Source organism: Trachurus trachurus, assembly GCF_905171665.1.
Source record: "Trachurus trachurus genome assembly, chromosome: 17".
In the NCBI taxonomy this organism is placed as follows: Eukaryota; Metazoa; Chordata; class Actinopteri; order Carangiformes; family Carangidae; genus Trachurus; species Trachurus trachurus.
The window spans coordinates 1697621-1713539 of NC_139900.1; the positions used below are offsets into that span (position 1 = coordinate 1697621).

Genomic DNA, 15919 nt, shown 5'->3' on the forward strand with positions numbered 1-15919 from the left:
GCCCAGTGGGGCCCATAAAAAACCCCAGTAGTCTAATCTTTGTATGACTGATTTATTCTGCGTAAGACCCTGACTAATACTCATAGTACACTGTAAAAACTCTACATCTTTCCAAGAATATTTGTCTTATTTCTTGTCCAAATGTCTCATTTCTAGTCAAAACTAATCTCTTTCCACTTAAAATAAGACTCATCACCTAAACATTAACTTGTTTTTAGATCATTTTCACTTAAATTCACAATAAATAGAAAAATCTGCCAGTGAAAGTAAGTTTTTTGTGTTTGTAATAAGGAAGAAAAACTTGCTCTACTATCAGATTTTTTCTACTTATTTCAAGTGAAAATCTGCTTGAAAGAAGTAAAAAGTGTCTAAAAACAAGCTGCTTTTAATATGATGAGTCTTATTTTAAGTAAAATGAGATTTGTTTTGACTAGAAATGACATTTTGACTAGAAATAAGACAAATATTCTTGCTAAGATACTTGAGTTTTTGCAGTGTAATGCTGCATTAGCATCAAAACAAAGAAGGCTAAATAAAAAACCATAATACATACGTAGTCTAAGAAAAAAAAAGGAAAAGTTTGGGGGAGGGGCCCACTTTAGTATTCTTTAAGGGGGCCCAGAATTCATAGCAACGGCCCTGCACACACCAACACAACAACCTCCTTCAGCTATTACAGCAGAGCTCAGCAGAGTCCACAACACACAGACCAGAACCAGAACCAGAACCAGAACCGGGTCCATAAACAATCATTTATTTGAACACAACAAGCGAATCATCAGAGTTCATGTTTTCACGTCTCAGCTGTTTTATTTCTGGTTGAGCCAGCTGAAGGAGAAGACGTGTTTGGGTCCATCGGCGTCGTCGGGGTCGTTCTGCTGCTCAGACTGGACCTGGAGGAGGAGGAGAAGACATCAGTTATCTCATTGTGTCTAGAGCACTGCAATAAGAGAGTAATGACACCTCCATTGACTCCCGTGGTAAGGGTTTAAGGGTTTAAGGGTCTAAGGGTCTAAGGGTTTAAGGGTTTAAGGGTTTAAGGGTTTAAGGGTTTAAGGGTTTTGCGCCCCTAGTGGCAGGATATGGGTATTGCAAAAGCGCCCAGAAAACCCATTCACTCCAATGTATGTGTGTTGCCCACTTGCTGGTAAATTGATGAAAACGGCCGTGTTTTTGTTTTTAGGTGTCTTGGTCATATCAGATTATACTTATAATTTGTTTATTACAAAATGTAGATTGAAACATTCATGTAGACAACTGTTTTTTTTTACTCGCCTATATGTTAATATTTATCTGTAAAGGATCCTCAATGATGCTATTAACGTGGGTGATCTATAAATGTCCTTAAATTATTGAAAACACCACACTGCTCATTCACCAACAATGCAGAGATGTCAGTTCTTGGACGCTTTTGCAAAACCCATATTCCTCCACCAGGAGGCGCTGTCATTGGACCAATCTCAAAAGAGTTTAAAGGGATAGTAGCATTTTTTAAAAGTGGGGTTGTATGATCTCCAAATAGCCCCTAAGTACTTTAATTGCAGTAGAAGACTCTCTGCACTCCTCCCGTTAGCAACGCCAGCCCATAATAGCCCTGCCCAGAGATTTACAACATACAGTGTTGTGAACAGACCCAAAGAAACAGCCTATTTTCACGGCCTAAAAGAGGTTTTACCTGGAAAAAAATACACAGTTCCATTGTTCGCTATAATATAATTTTTTCCAGCCCTTCAAAGTGCAGGAAAAACACAGTTTTTATTTGGACCTAACCAACTCACGTATCCCTCCGCCCAGGGTTAGCGCCCGCCGATCAGCAGTTGGTTAGGTCCAAATAAAAACCTAACTTAGGGGCTATTTGTAGATCATACAACCCCACTTTAAAAAAAAATGCTACTATCCCTTTAAATCGAAAGCAACTGGACTTGGTTATTAGTTAATAGACAAATAACCAAGTCCAGTTGCTTTCGATTTAAACTCTTTTGAGATACTATGACCTGGACAAATGAGAATATGCACCGGCTCATTGGACCAATGCGTGTTGTTACTGTCTTATTCCAGTTATCTCATTGTGTCACTCTGAAGCCCCGCCCCCAACCAGTCACATCATCCAATCAGATGTGTACCATGGGACCGCGGATGGAAACTAGCTTTCTAGCTAAATCTGGCATATTTACATCAAATAATTGTTTTTGTATGTTCATGAATATGTGGAGTCCCATTTCAAATAAACTAATAAATGAAAAAAAAAAAAAATCAGTCAGACCATCAGCCATCGTACCTGTGGGACGGCGGCGCTGCCTGTTGGGACGGGCAGAGGGGGCGGGGCCTGGCTGGGTGATGATGTCAGAGGGGGCGGGGCCTGGCTGGATGATGATGATGTCAGAGGGGGCGGGGCCTGGCTGGGTGATGATGATGTCAGAGGGGGCGGAGCCTGGCTGGGTGATGATGATGATGTCAGAGGGGGCGGGGCCTGGCTGGGTGATGATGTCACAGGGCTTCTACTGTGTGTGGTCACTGGGGGCGGAGCCTCCGAGGGCCTCTGAGGGGGCGGAGCCTCTGAGAGCTGAGGGGGTAGGAGAGGAGGCTGCTGATTGGCTGCCGGTGCAACCTGCTGCTGCTGCTGCTGCTGCTGCGACGCCACTTGACTTCCTGACAGCGCCCGGACCTCCAGCTCATCTTCATCACCGTCATCGTCCTCTTCCTCAGCTGCAGGGAAACACAGAGTCAGCTAGCACGTTAGCATCGACCATGACACGCCTTCTCCTGGTTACATCCCATATATAATATCCACCACTTTATTTTCCCATGATCCATTGCGTCACACCACAACAGAAGTCGGTTTCAGTAGCATTCTAGCGAGCGGCTAACTGGTAGCGTTAGCGGCTAACTGGTAGCGTTAGCCACCGGTGTAGGCACCAAATGTGGGGGCTCCGGGCTGCCAAAACCGTTTTGACTAATCTGATGTTTGTTAAGTCTATAAAACGAATTATTGAACAAACATTACTATTTCTGTGTGCACGTTTTTGTAATTAGTCATGGTTATATCGTAGTTGTTAGCTTTGCTGCTGCTGACAGCTAACAGCAGCAGCTAAGCTAACATCAGGACGTCAGCTGTTAAAACCCTCCCGTTGTGGGACACGACATGAAACTACTCAAGTTAGCTCAGTCATGTTGAAACTAGGATATCCGCTGGAAAACATATTTTTTTCATGGGCCGTTTATTGAGTTATTGTTTATTGACACTGCTAACAGCTAACGGTTAGCCCAGCTAATCTAAAATGTTTGTTCAACAATTTGTTTTATAGACTTGATAAACATCAGTAGTCACAACGGTGATATAGTGACGTGAAAATGTGACATAAAGCTAAAACTTCGTCCATATTGTTCTCATTAAAATTAGGTGATGATTATAAATAAAGTCATCACGGCCGATGTCTATCAACCAGTCTATGCTATCAACAATAGGACGAATCTCCTTGTTGTTTACATTCTACTTCCGGGTAGAAAACCAGCTGTAATGTGAATGAGATCAATAGTAAAGAACGAGAGTTTAGCTATATATCATATTTTTCACGCCCTATCATCATTTAGACAAATCTGAAATGATTGAAGAAACATTACTATTTCTGTGTGTGTGTGTTTTGTGTTGCTATGTGTTGTATTTATTCAGTTTGGGGGAATCACAGTGTCTAGAAAGCATCAGTGGCTCAGCTGACAGGGACAGCTAACGGTAGCTAGGCTAACGGTGGTAGCTAAGCTAACAGCAGTAGCTAAGCTAACAGCAGTAGCTAAGCTAACAGCAGGACGTCAGCTGTTAAAACCCTCCCGTTGTGGGACACGACATGAAACTACTCCAGTTAGCTCAGTCATGTTGGAACTCAGATATCCGCTGGAGAAAATATTTTTTCATGGACCGTTTATTGAGTCACTGAGTTATTAAAGTTAAACAGGTAGCTAACCGTTAGCCCGGCTAATCTATGATAACCATGACTAATTACAAAAACGTGCACACAGAAATAGTAATGTTTGTCCAATCATTGGTTTTATTTTTATATCTGGAGTTTTTCTGGCATCTCTCCCACTCTAACCGATGATGTCACGCACTCTGACACGAACATTCCGTCCAATACACACCCATTATAATCTCATAATTTCTCCAAGAATGATCATGGTCATTGATCAGGGATTGATCAAAAACTATATGACCTATCAAAACGTGGAGTAATACGCCAATACACAAGACTTGTGTCTACTGTTTAAAGTTTAAATGGAGTCTCTAGGTGAAAGTATGCCTGAGCAGTAGACGTTTGTTAAACTCCAATGATTGGTCTTTTTCGCTCTTTTTTTCCCGCCCGTCCCATTGACTTCAATGCAAAATTTTGCAGCTATTTCATAGCTGTAGGGATCAGTGCCCGGTGCGATGGCCCGTGGCCCTAATAATAATGATATATAATCAGGGAAGATGCACAGACGGAAGTGGCTAAATTCCCAAAATAAAACGAGCGGAAGTGTAAATTAGACAAAACAAACGATGTTATATTTTATCCTTCTCTCTCTGTGATTGGTCAGAGCCACTTCCTGTGGGCGGTACCTCTGATGAAGTCCACTCTGCTGAGCGCTCGCCGCTGGCGGTCGAAGTTGGCGGTGAAGTGCTCCATGTTCTCGTAGCCGTGCTGCAGTTTGTCCAGGTGCGACGTGTTGGTGCCCTCTGTGATTCTGACCAATAAACAACCATCAGTGAAGAAAATCAACCAATCATCAATCAACGCTGCAGAAACGTTGTTACACATCCCAGACAGCAGGTACTCACTTGTGTAGCAGCGGTTTGGCCGTCTGTGGGAGACAGATCAGTGGTTAGTGTTAATGAACTCACTCTCAGGCGTTCACGTCCTTCAGATTAAAGGGATAGTATATTTTTTTTAAAGTGGGGTTGTATGATCTACAAATAGCCCCTAATTTTTTCCAGTGCAGGAAAAACACAGTTTTTATTTGGACCTAACCAACTGCTGATCGGCGGGCGCTAACCCTGGGCGGAGGGATACGTTAGTTGGTTAGGTCCAAATAAAAACTGTGTTTTTCCTGCACTTTGAAGGGCTGGAAAAAATTATATTTAGTGAACAATGGAACTGTGTATTTTTTTTCACGTAAAACCTCTTTTAGGCCGTGAAAATAGGCCGTTTCTTTGGGTCTGTTCACAACACTGTATGTTGTAAATCTCTGGGCAGGGCTATTATGGGCTGGCGTTGCTAACGGGAGGAGTGCAGAGAATCTTCTATAGGGGCTATTTGGAGATCATACAACCCCACTTTAAAAAAATGCTACTGTCCCTTTAAGAGCTGAGGTCTGACCTGCAGGAACACGGCCATCTCGGGCTCGTCCAGGGTCTGGATGGCGGTCTCCAGCAGCTTGGCCGTGGCCTCCATGTGCTGGTTGTACCGGCTCCTCAGGCCTCTGAGGTAGTCCAGCTTCTCCTCCTGCTCACAGCTGATCCTCACACTCATCTCTCCCTTCTTCTCCTCCAGCAGCGCAAACAGGTGGTCCAACGACTCACACACCTTCGACTTCTGTCTGCTGCCGTTGTCCTGGAGACACATCCAGAATATAATACATGACATATTATTACTCACTGTCATCTGAAAGTAATTAGTTACTGTCTCAGAATTGTAATGCGTTACACTACTTTTGCATTACTATTTACTTTAACTGCAGAAATATGACTGTAAAGTGTAGTTTATTGCAGCTGATACATTCAGTGCAGGGTGATTCTGTGTCGGCCTCTGCAGCTACTGAAGCTCCGTGTTGCAGGTAATCTACTAGAGTAACTGTCTAAGTAACAGCACGTGCAAACTGCAGGGTTGAAATGACAGTTTCACCCAGCTCACCTTGGAAGGAGAGCTGGTGGCTGCAAACACAGAATGAAATCTGATCCGATGAATTAATAGAAAGGAGCAAATAAACATGTTGTTGATCTACGGTAAAGAAGAAACGTGGGAGAAGGTCTGAGAGAAAGTGAATGTGGTGACACCAGCGAGTGTGGTAGCTGCAGTGTGTTGTAGCTGCAGTGTGTTGTAGCTGCAGCGTGTGGTAGCTGCTGCCCCCTGCTGGACAGGAGGAGCAGGACTCACGTTGACGGTTCTGCAGGTTTCCTCCAGCTGACTGATGACGGCCTGAATCCGCTCGTTGTTCCCAACCAGCATGGAGATGCAGTCAGTCAGCTCCGCCTGCACACACACACACACACACACACACACACACACACATGGATGTTTCAGAATGAAAGTCCATTTTTTGGAGCCGTAATGCATTTTAACAACATCCATGACCCTTCAACCTCCGCCTATGGGTTTTTTAATGTGTTTTAAGGTTAACATTTTAACTAACAGATTTCACCATGAAACTTCCCAAATTTATCACTCACATTAAGACAAATATTTTTTGTATTACAAGTTTTGTCAAATTTTATGTTTAAATGTGTAAATGGGGCAATATCTAATGAAATATGCGCTAATTTGCACATCTCCAGAACTGAAATCTGAACAATGGATAAAGCTACTTTCAAAATTCTTGTTTTATTTTGTTGACATGTTAAACTCAGAAGTTTTTACAGAGGAGGATTGTGGATATCTCTTTTTATCACTCTGTAAATGAGAAAATACTGTCACCAGCCCTTAAAAAAAAAAATCAAATTTCGCTTTTTTTGTTTTTGTTTTTTTGGAATAAAATGTTGTGTGAATGATATAACAACAATCCCCTCTGTAAAAACCTTCAGAATATAGACACACTGCAAAAACTCTAAATCTTACCAAGAATATTTGTCTTATCTCTAGTCAAAACAAATCTCATTCTACCTAAAATAAGACTCATCATATTAAAAGCAGCTTGTTTTTAGACACTTTTTACTTCTTTCAAGCAGATTTTCCACTTTAAATAAGTAGAAAAATCTGATAGTGGAGCAAGTTTTTCTTCCTTATTACAAACACAAAAAACTTGCTTTCACTGGCAGATTTTTCTACTTATTTCAAGTGAAAATTTATTTGAAACAAGTGAAAATGATCTAAAAACAAGTTATTTTTTAGGTGATGAGTCTTATTTTAAGTGGAAAGAGTTTAGTTTTGACTAGAAATGAGACAAATATTCTTGGAAAGACTTTGAGTTTTTGCAGTGCAGGAATAAAAAATAATGAAATAAAATAATAAAAGAAAAACATAGTATGAGAAATCCTGTGTTTTTGCAGCTAAAACAACCGGCCAGGAAGGGGTTAAACATGTTGTTGTGTTGTGTGTTGTATACCTTCTGCTTAGTGAAGACGCTGTTGAGCGGAGCGACCTCACAGTCCTTGTGCGCTCCGAACACCTTGCACATGGAGCAGGTGGGAACGCTGCAGCTCACACAGTAGATGTTGATCCTCTCCTCCTGGTGCTGCTCACACATCGGCTGCTCCTCCTTCACCTCCACCGGCTTACTGCACACACACACACACACACACACACACACACACACACACACACACACACACACACAGCCAATCAGTAAATTATAGCAATAAATTCGTTCGTTACCTTTAATTGTCGGTGCAAGCTGTTTTTAGAACGGCGGAGCAGAGCGGTGAGCTGCTCAGAGCTACGCTACGGAGGCTCATTATGGGATTTTATGGGATGGGGTATTACCCGGTGCTCTGGGGCCGCGGTATTACCCGGTGCTCTGGGGCCGCGGTATTACCCGGTGCTCTGGGGCCGGGGTATTACCTGGTGCTTTGGGGCCGGGCCGGGGTATTACCCGGTGCTCTGGGGCCGCGGTATTACCCGGTGCTCTGGGGCCCGGGGTATTACGCGGTGCTCCGGGGCCGGGGTATTACCCGGTGCTCCGGGGCCGGGGTATTACCCGGTGCTCCGGGGCCGGGGTATTACCCGGTGCTCCGGGACCGGGGTATTACCCGGTGCTCTGGGGCCGGGCCGGGGTATTACCTGGTGCTGCCCTGCTTGTACATGTCGATGATGTTCTCCACCAGCAGGTTCCTCTGCAGGCCGTAGACCCCGTGCCGGTCCAGCACCACCTCATGGCGACAGGACGGGCAGCGGAATCGACCGCCGGACGTCACGGTGGAGCCGCTGCGCGTGGACAGGTAGGGGTTGGACGCCTGGACGGAGAGGACAGAGAGACGTTCAACTGTACAGACTGATCTAGAGCAGGGCTTCCCAACTAGTCGAATCTCTTTCCACTTAAAATAAGACTCATCACCTAAAAATTAACTTGTTTTTAGATCATTTTCACTTAAAGCAGAAGTGAGTGATCCGGTCGTTTTCGCTAATGCTGCGTTCCAGGCAGGCTTTTGAAATCGTAAATTACAGCTTCAAGTCACGACTTACGACTTTGTAGCGTTCCAGGCAACCCACTCGTGTTTCTCCGACCTGTTTTACCGGTGAAAGTCACTATAACGGCCACTCGTAACTTCTGACCCGTGAACTCGTACCAGATCGAACTGGTACCACTTCACGGTCGGAAAAATACGAGTTTCCTTGAACGCACCATAACAGTCCTCGTCCCTACGTCGCCACATTCACGGCGTCCCTTGGCTGCACACACAGCCCTGCATGCCGTTCTCTCTCCTCATTGGATAAAAACTGTAGGATACGATAAATGTTTTCTCTTCGGCTCAGAGCAGAGCAGAGTGACTGACAGACCCGTGTTTCAGACCAAACACTCTATGTAAGTGATTGCTGTCGGAAGATACAACTATTTAAGACTTAGATTAAAACAAATATATCACTTACTTCTGCTTTAAATTCACTATAAATAGAAAAATCTGCCAGTGAAAGTAAGTTTTTTGTGCTTGTAATAAGGAAGAAAAACTTGCTCCACTATCAGATTTTTTCTACTTATTCCAAGTGAAAATCTGCTTGAAAGAAGTAAAAAGTGTCTAAAAACAAGCTACTTTTAATATGATGAGTCTTATTTTAAGTAGAATGAGATTTGTTTTGACTAGAAATAAGACAAATATTCTTGCTAAGATACTTGAGTTTTTGCAGTGTAATGCTGCATTAGCATCAAAACATTTCCCCATGGTCATTAAGTTTAAGGATTACAACTTTATTTATAACTAGAAAAAGAAGCATTTCCTGCAGAAAATGCGTGTGAATGCTGAAAGCAGCTGAACGCTGTTGCTGAATGAGCTGAAGAAATAGTTGAAACAACGCTGAGTTAGCTGAAGAAACTGCTGAGGCAGAAAGAAAGAAAGAAAGAAAGAAAGAAAGAAAGAAAGAAAGAAAGAAAGAAAGAAAGAAGTAAGTAAGTAAAAAGAAAGAGAAAGGGATAGAAAAAAAGAAACTGTGGGCTCCACATTTTCCCATGGTCATTAAGTCGTGACCCACTTTTATAGAATTCAAACCAAGATTTTCTTTTAAAGCCTTTAAAAACTCATTTAGCTCTTTACTGAGCAAAGTGCATTTCAGAGCACATGAATGAAACTGAGGGGTTACCATGACAACTGCATGTACGGAAGTGAATAAAATAATATCAAACTGCACAAAATGGAGACCAACAAAACGATATATTTGACTTCTAATGTAAACTGTAAACTGTTGTCTTGTCTGTAACAACATCTCTGTCCTGGGTGATGATCCCTCCTCTGTTGCTCACCCTGAGCTTTCTCCTGGTTTTCCCTGTTAAAAGGGTTTTCCATGGAGTTTCTCCTCAGTGGATGTGAGGGTCTAAGGACAGAGGATGTTGTTATGATGGGATGTAAAGCCCTTTGAGACAAACTGGTGGTAACAACGGGCTATACTAATAAAATTGCCTTGCCTTTCCTTGCCTCACACCTGCAAACTATCAAACACAGTCAACATACGGACCTGGACCTGAACCACCTGACTGGACTACAGCTCAGTCCAGTTCTGGTTCAACGGATCAGAGACTTCTTACACAGCCTCTCTGGACAACAACTGAACCAAAGGCAACTGGACTAATCACCTCTGATCCTGGAGCTGGAGACCAGGGACACGTGGAGCTGAGGTAACTCTTTAAAGTTAAACATTTCTAAACTAAGATCTGTGCAGCTGCAGGGGAACGATGTCTGGTGGTGGTGATGCTCACACACTGGGAACTAAAGGGCAGGAGGAGCCAGGTGGACAAAACACTTCCCTTCTCTGCCCACATCTGTTACAGTAATAAAAGACACCACATCAACTCTTTCTGCTCAGGACAGGGTATATACAGGAATCTTGAAGTTCATTCTAAAACCTTTTTAAGACTTTTTCAAGACCTTCTCAATATTTTTCAATACCTCACCGCCACTTCAAGCTGTAACCATTTACATCAGTGGTGCTTTTAACTGAACAGTTGTAGTTTGTGATAAAGACTATAGACCACTATGATACAACAGAATTCAAAATAGGCTGGGATAATAAATAAAAGGAAAAGTTTATCAAAAAACAAAAACAACAATCTTCTTTTCTTTTTTATGTACCGGTTCATCTTTGTTTTTTAATAGAATGAATAAATTCACACACTTTCACAATGTTTTTTTTAGTACTCAAACTCTTTCAGAAGCTTATTCAGAAAAAATACCATGACATTTTAAGACTTTATAAAGTTGTGAAAAGACTTTTTAATACTTTTTAAGGGTCTTCATTTTCCCAAAATTGATTTATCACCTTTTAATACTTTTCAAGACCCCTCGGATACGCTGCAGGAAACTGAGGAGAAACTGATAAACTAATCACTCTGAGTCAGTCCTCACCTGCAACATCTCACCTGGCTTCACCTTCCTCTCTGTTTAGACCATCAGTCTCAACTGTCACAGCCCTCACCTTCACACCTTCACCTTCACACCTTCACCTTCACTCCTTCACCTTCACTCATGCAGTCAGACAGAGCCTCCACCTTCATACACAGAGCAGCTGTCAGTATCATCAACATCACATGTAGCTGCTGCAGCCAGTTCCACTTGTTGCTTCTGTTTTAACCATCTGAGTCACGTCAAAGACACTACTGCTGCTGCTTTCATGCAATGGACAATAAAGTTGTTTCTATTTCTGGTTCTGACTGTGATGCAATCAGATGTGATAGTTGGCAGTATGACATCATGTGACATCTATATTGAGTTTAAACAAGAGTTTGAGTTAGAAAAGTATTTATTGTGTTCAAACCAAAAGTCTTGACAGGCCATCTGCCACTTCAGAGTAAACAATACCAGAATACCAGAAGTTACTGGAAGGTACAAAGGACTGGATAGAAGTCGGAGGTTATGTGATTTATGCAAAGACGGACAGATCGGTGATGAGTTCCATGTTTGGTTTGTGCAAGAACACATGTATTGTATATCTAAGAGAAAAATACCTCCCTAAATACTATGTTCGTCGCCCATCTATGTTTAAATAATTTAGTTATTACAGTCTGATAAAAGAAAAGTTATTTATAAGCTAGGTGCCTTTCTGAAACGTGTTCTTCCTCTGTTTAAGTGATAGTTGTTGCTCTGTCCTGGTCAGAGATTATGTACAGAGCATGTACAGCCTCCACTGCCTCTTGCTATGTCTGATTATTTGTACTGTTTTATTGTTTGTACTCCATACCACTTACATGGTCGTGAGAAAATAAAGTAAAGTGTAAAGTGAAGTTGTGGAGTCTGGAGTTTTATTGTGGAGGGTCGTCCTCAGGAAGTGACGTCACCCTGACCCCATGTGTGTTCATGTGTGTGTGTGTTGGTCTGTTTACGTTCTGAGTGAGTGACAGCTCTGTGACCTCTGCGTGACCTTCCCTCCCTAAATAAAATTAAATAAAATAAACACCTGTTGGCTCTGTGCAGGGCCGTTGTCTAGGGGAGAAAGGTGATGATAACTCTAGGGGCCCAGCACCCAGTGGGGCCCATAAAAAACCCCAGTAGTCTAATCTTTGTATGACTGATTTATTCTGCGTAAGACCCTGACTAATACTCATAGTACACTGTAAAAACTCTACATCTTTCCAAGAATATTTGTCTTATTTCTAGTCAAAACTAATCTCTTTCCACTTAAAATAAGACTCATCACCTAAAAATTAACTTGTTTTTAGATCATTTTCACTTAAATTCACAATAAATAGAAAAATCTGCCAGTGAAAGTAAGTTTTTTGTGTTTGTAATAAGGAAGAAAAACTTGCTCCACTATCAGATTTTTTCTACTTATTCCAAGTGAAAATCTGCTTGAAAGAAGTAAAAAGTGTCTAAAAACAAGCTGCTTTTAATATGATGAGTCTTATTTTAAGTAGAATGAGATTTGTTTTGACTAGAAATAAGACAAATATTCTTGCTAAGATACTTGAGTTTTTGCAGTGTAATGCTGCATTAGCATCAAAACAAAGAAGGCTAAATAAAAAACCATAATACATACGTAGTCTAAGAAAAAAAAAGGAAAAGTTAGGGGGAGGGGCCCACTTTAGTATTCTTTAAGGGGGCACAGAATTCATAGCAACGGCCCTGGCTCTCTGTGTCCAGAAGTCAGACTGTCCTTGAACGCACCAGCAAGCACCACGGAGCCTCGTGTTTCCCCTTCACACACACGGGAATAACAACACACACACACACACACACACACCGGGAATAACAACACACACACACGTGCGCGCGGGCCTCACCTGGAAGACGTCATTGGCGCATTTCCGGCACAGGTTGTGTTGGCAGGGCAGGATGACCACCGGCTTGGTGAACACCTCCAGGCAGATGGGACACACCAGCTGCTTCTCCAGACTCTCCATCAGCTCCCACCGATCAATACACCGATAACAGATCAATAATAAACCAATAAAATACCAATACAATAGAAGTAAGAGTGAAAAGCAGCGGAGCAGCGGAGTTCTAGTCCGACACAAACTCTCAGGCTGTTTTTAGACGGACTGACGTCAGCCGTTACCATGCCGACAAGGCCATATATGTCAAAGGTCAGGAGGAGGAATGGGGGGGTGGTGGGGGGTCATTAAAGAGACAGTCACCCCCTCTCCTACTGTCTTGATGTCTACTTTTTCTCTTATTGATTTGCTTTTATTAGCTTTTTATTTCATTTATTTTTCTTTATCTTTATTTATTTATTTTGTATTACAGTATTATTTTAATCTTGTATATATTTTCATACCTGTAACTTTGCTTCTCACTCACCAGTTTATTTTCATTATTTATTTAATTTATTTTTTCATATTGGCAGCACGATGGGGATTTATTATTTTTTCAAATAAAAACATGTAAAAAAAAAAAAAAGAGACAGTCAACCCCTCTCCAGGGAAACACAGCTTGTGTCCAATAGGATTTTAGAAAAAGACCTGAAAGTAACCAGTACTTTTCAGCCTTCCTACTAATTAACTCCAGTAAAAGTACTAATATTTGTCTTGGAGATGTATTCAAGTAGAGTAATAAGTACCAAAGAAATCTAATACTCAAGTAAAGTAGAAATCCTCTGGATATGTACTTAAAGGTGTACAGAAAAGAAAACTGAATTTAAGCCCACTCTGGATCATAAAATTAATGTGATAACTCATATATCAGATGATGTAGGTCAAACTTTGTGCAAAATTCTATTTTTGAGTAAATCCGGGATGAAAGTGTGTATTTTTTTTTCCGCATTGGATAACGCAGGCGCACGGATTATACGTCAGCCTGTACACGATTCACCAGCCACTGCTATTGGATCCGTCATCCGTCATTCAAACGTCTGAGACACGCACACACACACACACACACACACACACACACGGAGCTCGGTCTCGCCCCAAGCTTTGAATATCCCGCCCGCTCGATAACGACCAATCAAATTCGTTTTCCTCACTCGGGTAAACTCGTGTTGCAGCTCGTGACAACTCGGCGCGACAAACAGGACAAACGGCCATTTCTGTACACCTTTAAGTGCAGTACTCAAGTAAATTTACTCCGTTACTGTCCACCACTGTGTGTGTGTGTGTGTGTGTGTGTGTGTGTGTGTGTGTGTGTGTGTGTGTGGGACAGAGGACACACCACAGGCTGTTTAACTAACTGTTTTATTAACGATGACGTCATCTGATCACATGACCACAGGTGATGACGTCACACACACCTGTTGTTACACACTCACTGATAAAAGACACATTAACAAAATAAAAGTTCACAAACACACAAACTGTTTACATCATGATGTGACATCACAGTGACGATCTGAAGCTGGATTACAACTTTATTTATAACTAGAAAAAGAAAGCATTTCCTGCAGAAAATGTGTGTGAATGTTGCAGAATGAGCTGAAACAATGCTGAGTTAGCTGAAGAAACTGCTGAGGCAATGTTGAAAAAGGCTAAAGCTAAAACATAAAACTTGAGAGATGAATGTCTTTCTGTGGGCGAAAGAAAGAAGAAAAAGAGGGAAAAAAGAGAGAGGGGGATGATAGATAGAAAGAGGTAGATAGATAGAAAAAGAAAGAGAAAGAAAGAAAGAAAGAAAGAAAGAAAGAAAGAAAGAAAGAAAAAGAGAGAGGGGGTGCTATAGAAAGAGGTAGATGGATAGAGATGTAGAGGGAAAGAAAGAAAGAAAGAAAGAAAGAAAGAAAGAAAGAAAGAAAGAAAGAAAGAAAGAAAGAAAGAAAGAAAGAAGAAAAAGAGACAGAGGGTTTGAAAGAAAGAAAGAAATAGAGGGGGGGATAGATAGATAGATAGATAGATAGATAGATAGATAGATAGATAGATAGATAGATAGATAGATAGATAGATAGATAGATAGATAGATAGATAGATAGATAGATAGATAGATAGTTGATAAGCGCCACAAAACTCCTCCCTCCCTAATGATCTGATTGATTACACCTATGTGGCAGCCTGCCCTCAGAAGTTACCGTGGTGACATTGACTGCTTACATTTTACTGTGTGGAACAGTGTTGTGTTTGTGTGTTTGTCTGTTTGTGTATGCGTGCATGTGTGACTGTGTGTGAGTGTCTGTGTGTGTCTGTCTGTGTGAGTGTGATGCCTGTGTTAGACGTTGATAACGAGCTGGCCACTACACCTGGACCAACTGCACACAGAGCAGAGCAGAGCAGTGAGATTTGAGCTCTGTGCAGCTCCTGAACAACAGCCCAGTAAAAGAGAACCGTACCTTTTATCAGAATGTGGTGAAGACCAACTGACTCAGGAGACCTTCCTGAGCATTTTGATGCGCATTAAATGTTTGTAGGGCAAAAACTTTTCTTGCAGTTGCGAGTTAGAAAAGGGGGTCATTTCTGTTTTTCTCAAAAAATCAGCTCCTACTTTTGTATTGAAGTCAATGAGCCACTGGAGCGGGTCTAGCTGCACAAAGAGGCTCAGTAATACAATTCTGCAAGTCTGTCTGCTGTTTTGAGCACATCATATGAGACACGACAAGTGTGGCTACAAACGGTGAGGAAATCATGTGTCTAGGAGTTTAATTTGTGGCCGTGCTGACAGTTTAGCCAGAAAAAATCCAGAAAGTTTTTTGGGTCTCTCTCACTCTAACGATGATGTCACGCACTCTAAGCTCTGCTCGTTAGACGCAATACACAACCATTATAAAGTTGGATTTTGTCGAAAACTTTAATGATTTTAAAACTGCCAAAAATCAGAAACCGTGGAAGATATCAATAAGATGAGTCATACGGGAATAGATTAAAAGTTTGTCTACAGTTTAAAAGTCAAACGAAGTCTGTGGGTAAAAGTATGCTGAAGTTTTAGAGGTTCAAAGAAGCAGAGGATTTAAAGAGTTTGAAGACTGTTTCCATTCATTTCCTATGGGAGGAAAATTGCAGAAAAAGTTAAATATTTTAAAAAGTATAAATAGTATGAAAGAGAAAAGTCATAGCACACCTGTCCCGAAAAGGCAGCACGTTTTGATATTTAAATTGTTGAAATAGCACAAAGTATGAAGGACTAGTTAAAGGACAAAGAAAGGCAGAAAATGGCCGAACAGAATAACAATAGTGT

At 41.6% G+C, this 15919-nt stretch overlaps 1 protein-coding gene across 1 annotated transcript; it reads right to left on the reverse strand.

Moving 5' to 3' along the window:
* Positions 1 to 809: 809 nt before the first annotated feature.
* LOC311000011 (E3 ubiquitin-protein ligase TRIM63-like) lies at positions 810 to 12865 on the reverse strand (the record flags this gene model as incomplete). Its single annotated transcript, XM_083990650.1, has 9 exons — positions 12607 to 12865; positions 7965 to 8137; positions 7291 to 7462; positions 6126 to 6221; positions 5349 to 5582; positions 4811 to 4833; positions 4592 to 4716; positions 2516 to 2706; positions 810 to 893 (listed from the first exon to the last, which is right to left on the reverse strand). The coding sequence occupies exons 1-9, from the start codon at positions 12724 to 12726 to the stop codon at positions 810 to 812; spliced, it is 1218 nt and encodes a 405-aa protein (XP_083846776.1). The 5' UTR covers positions 12727 to 12865.
* Between the last annotated feature and the right edge of the window lie 3054 nt (positions 12866 to 15919).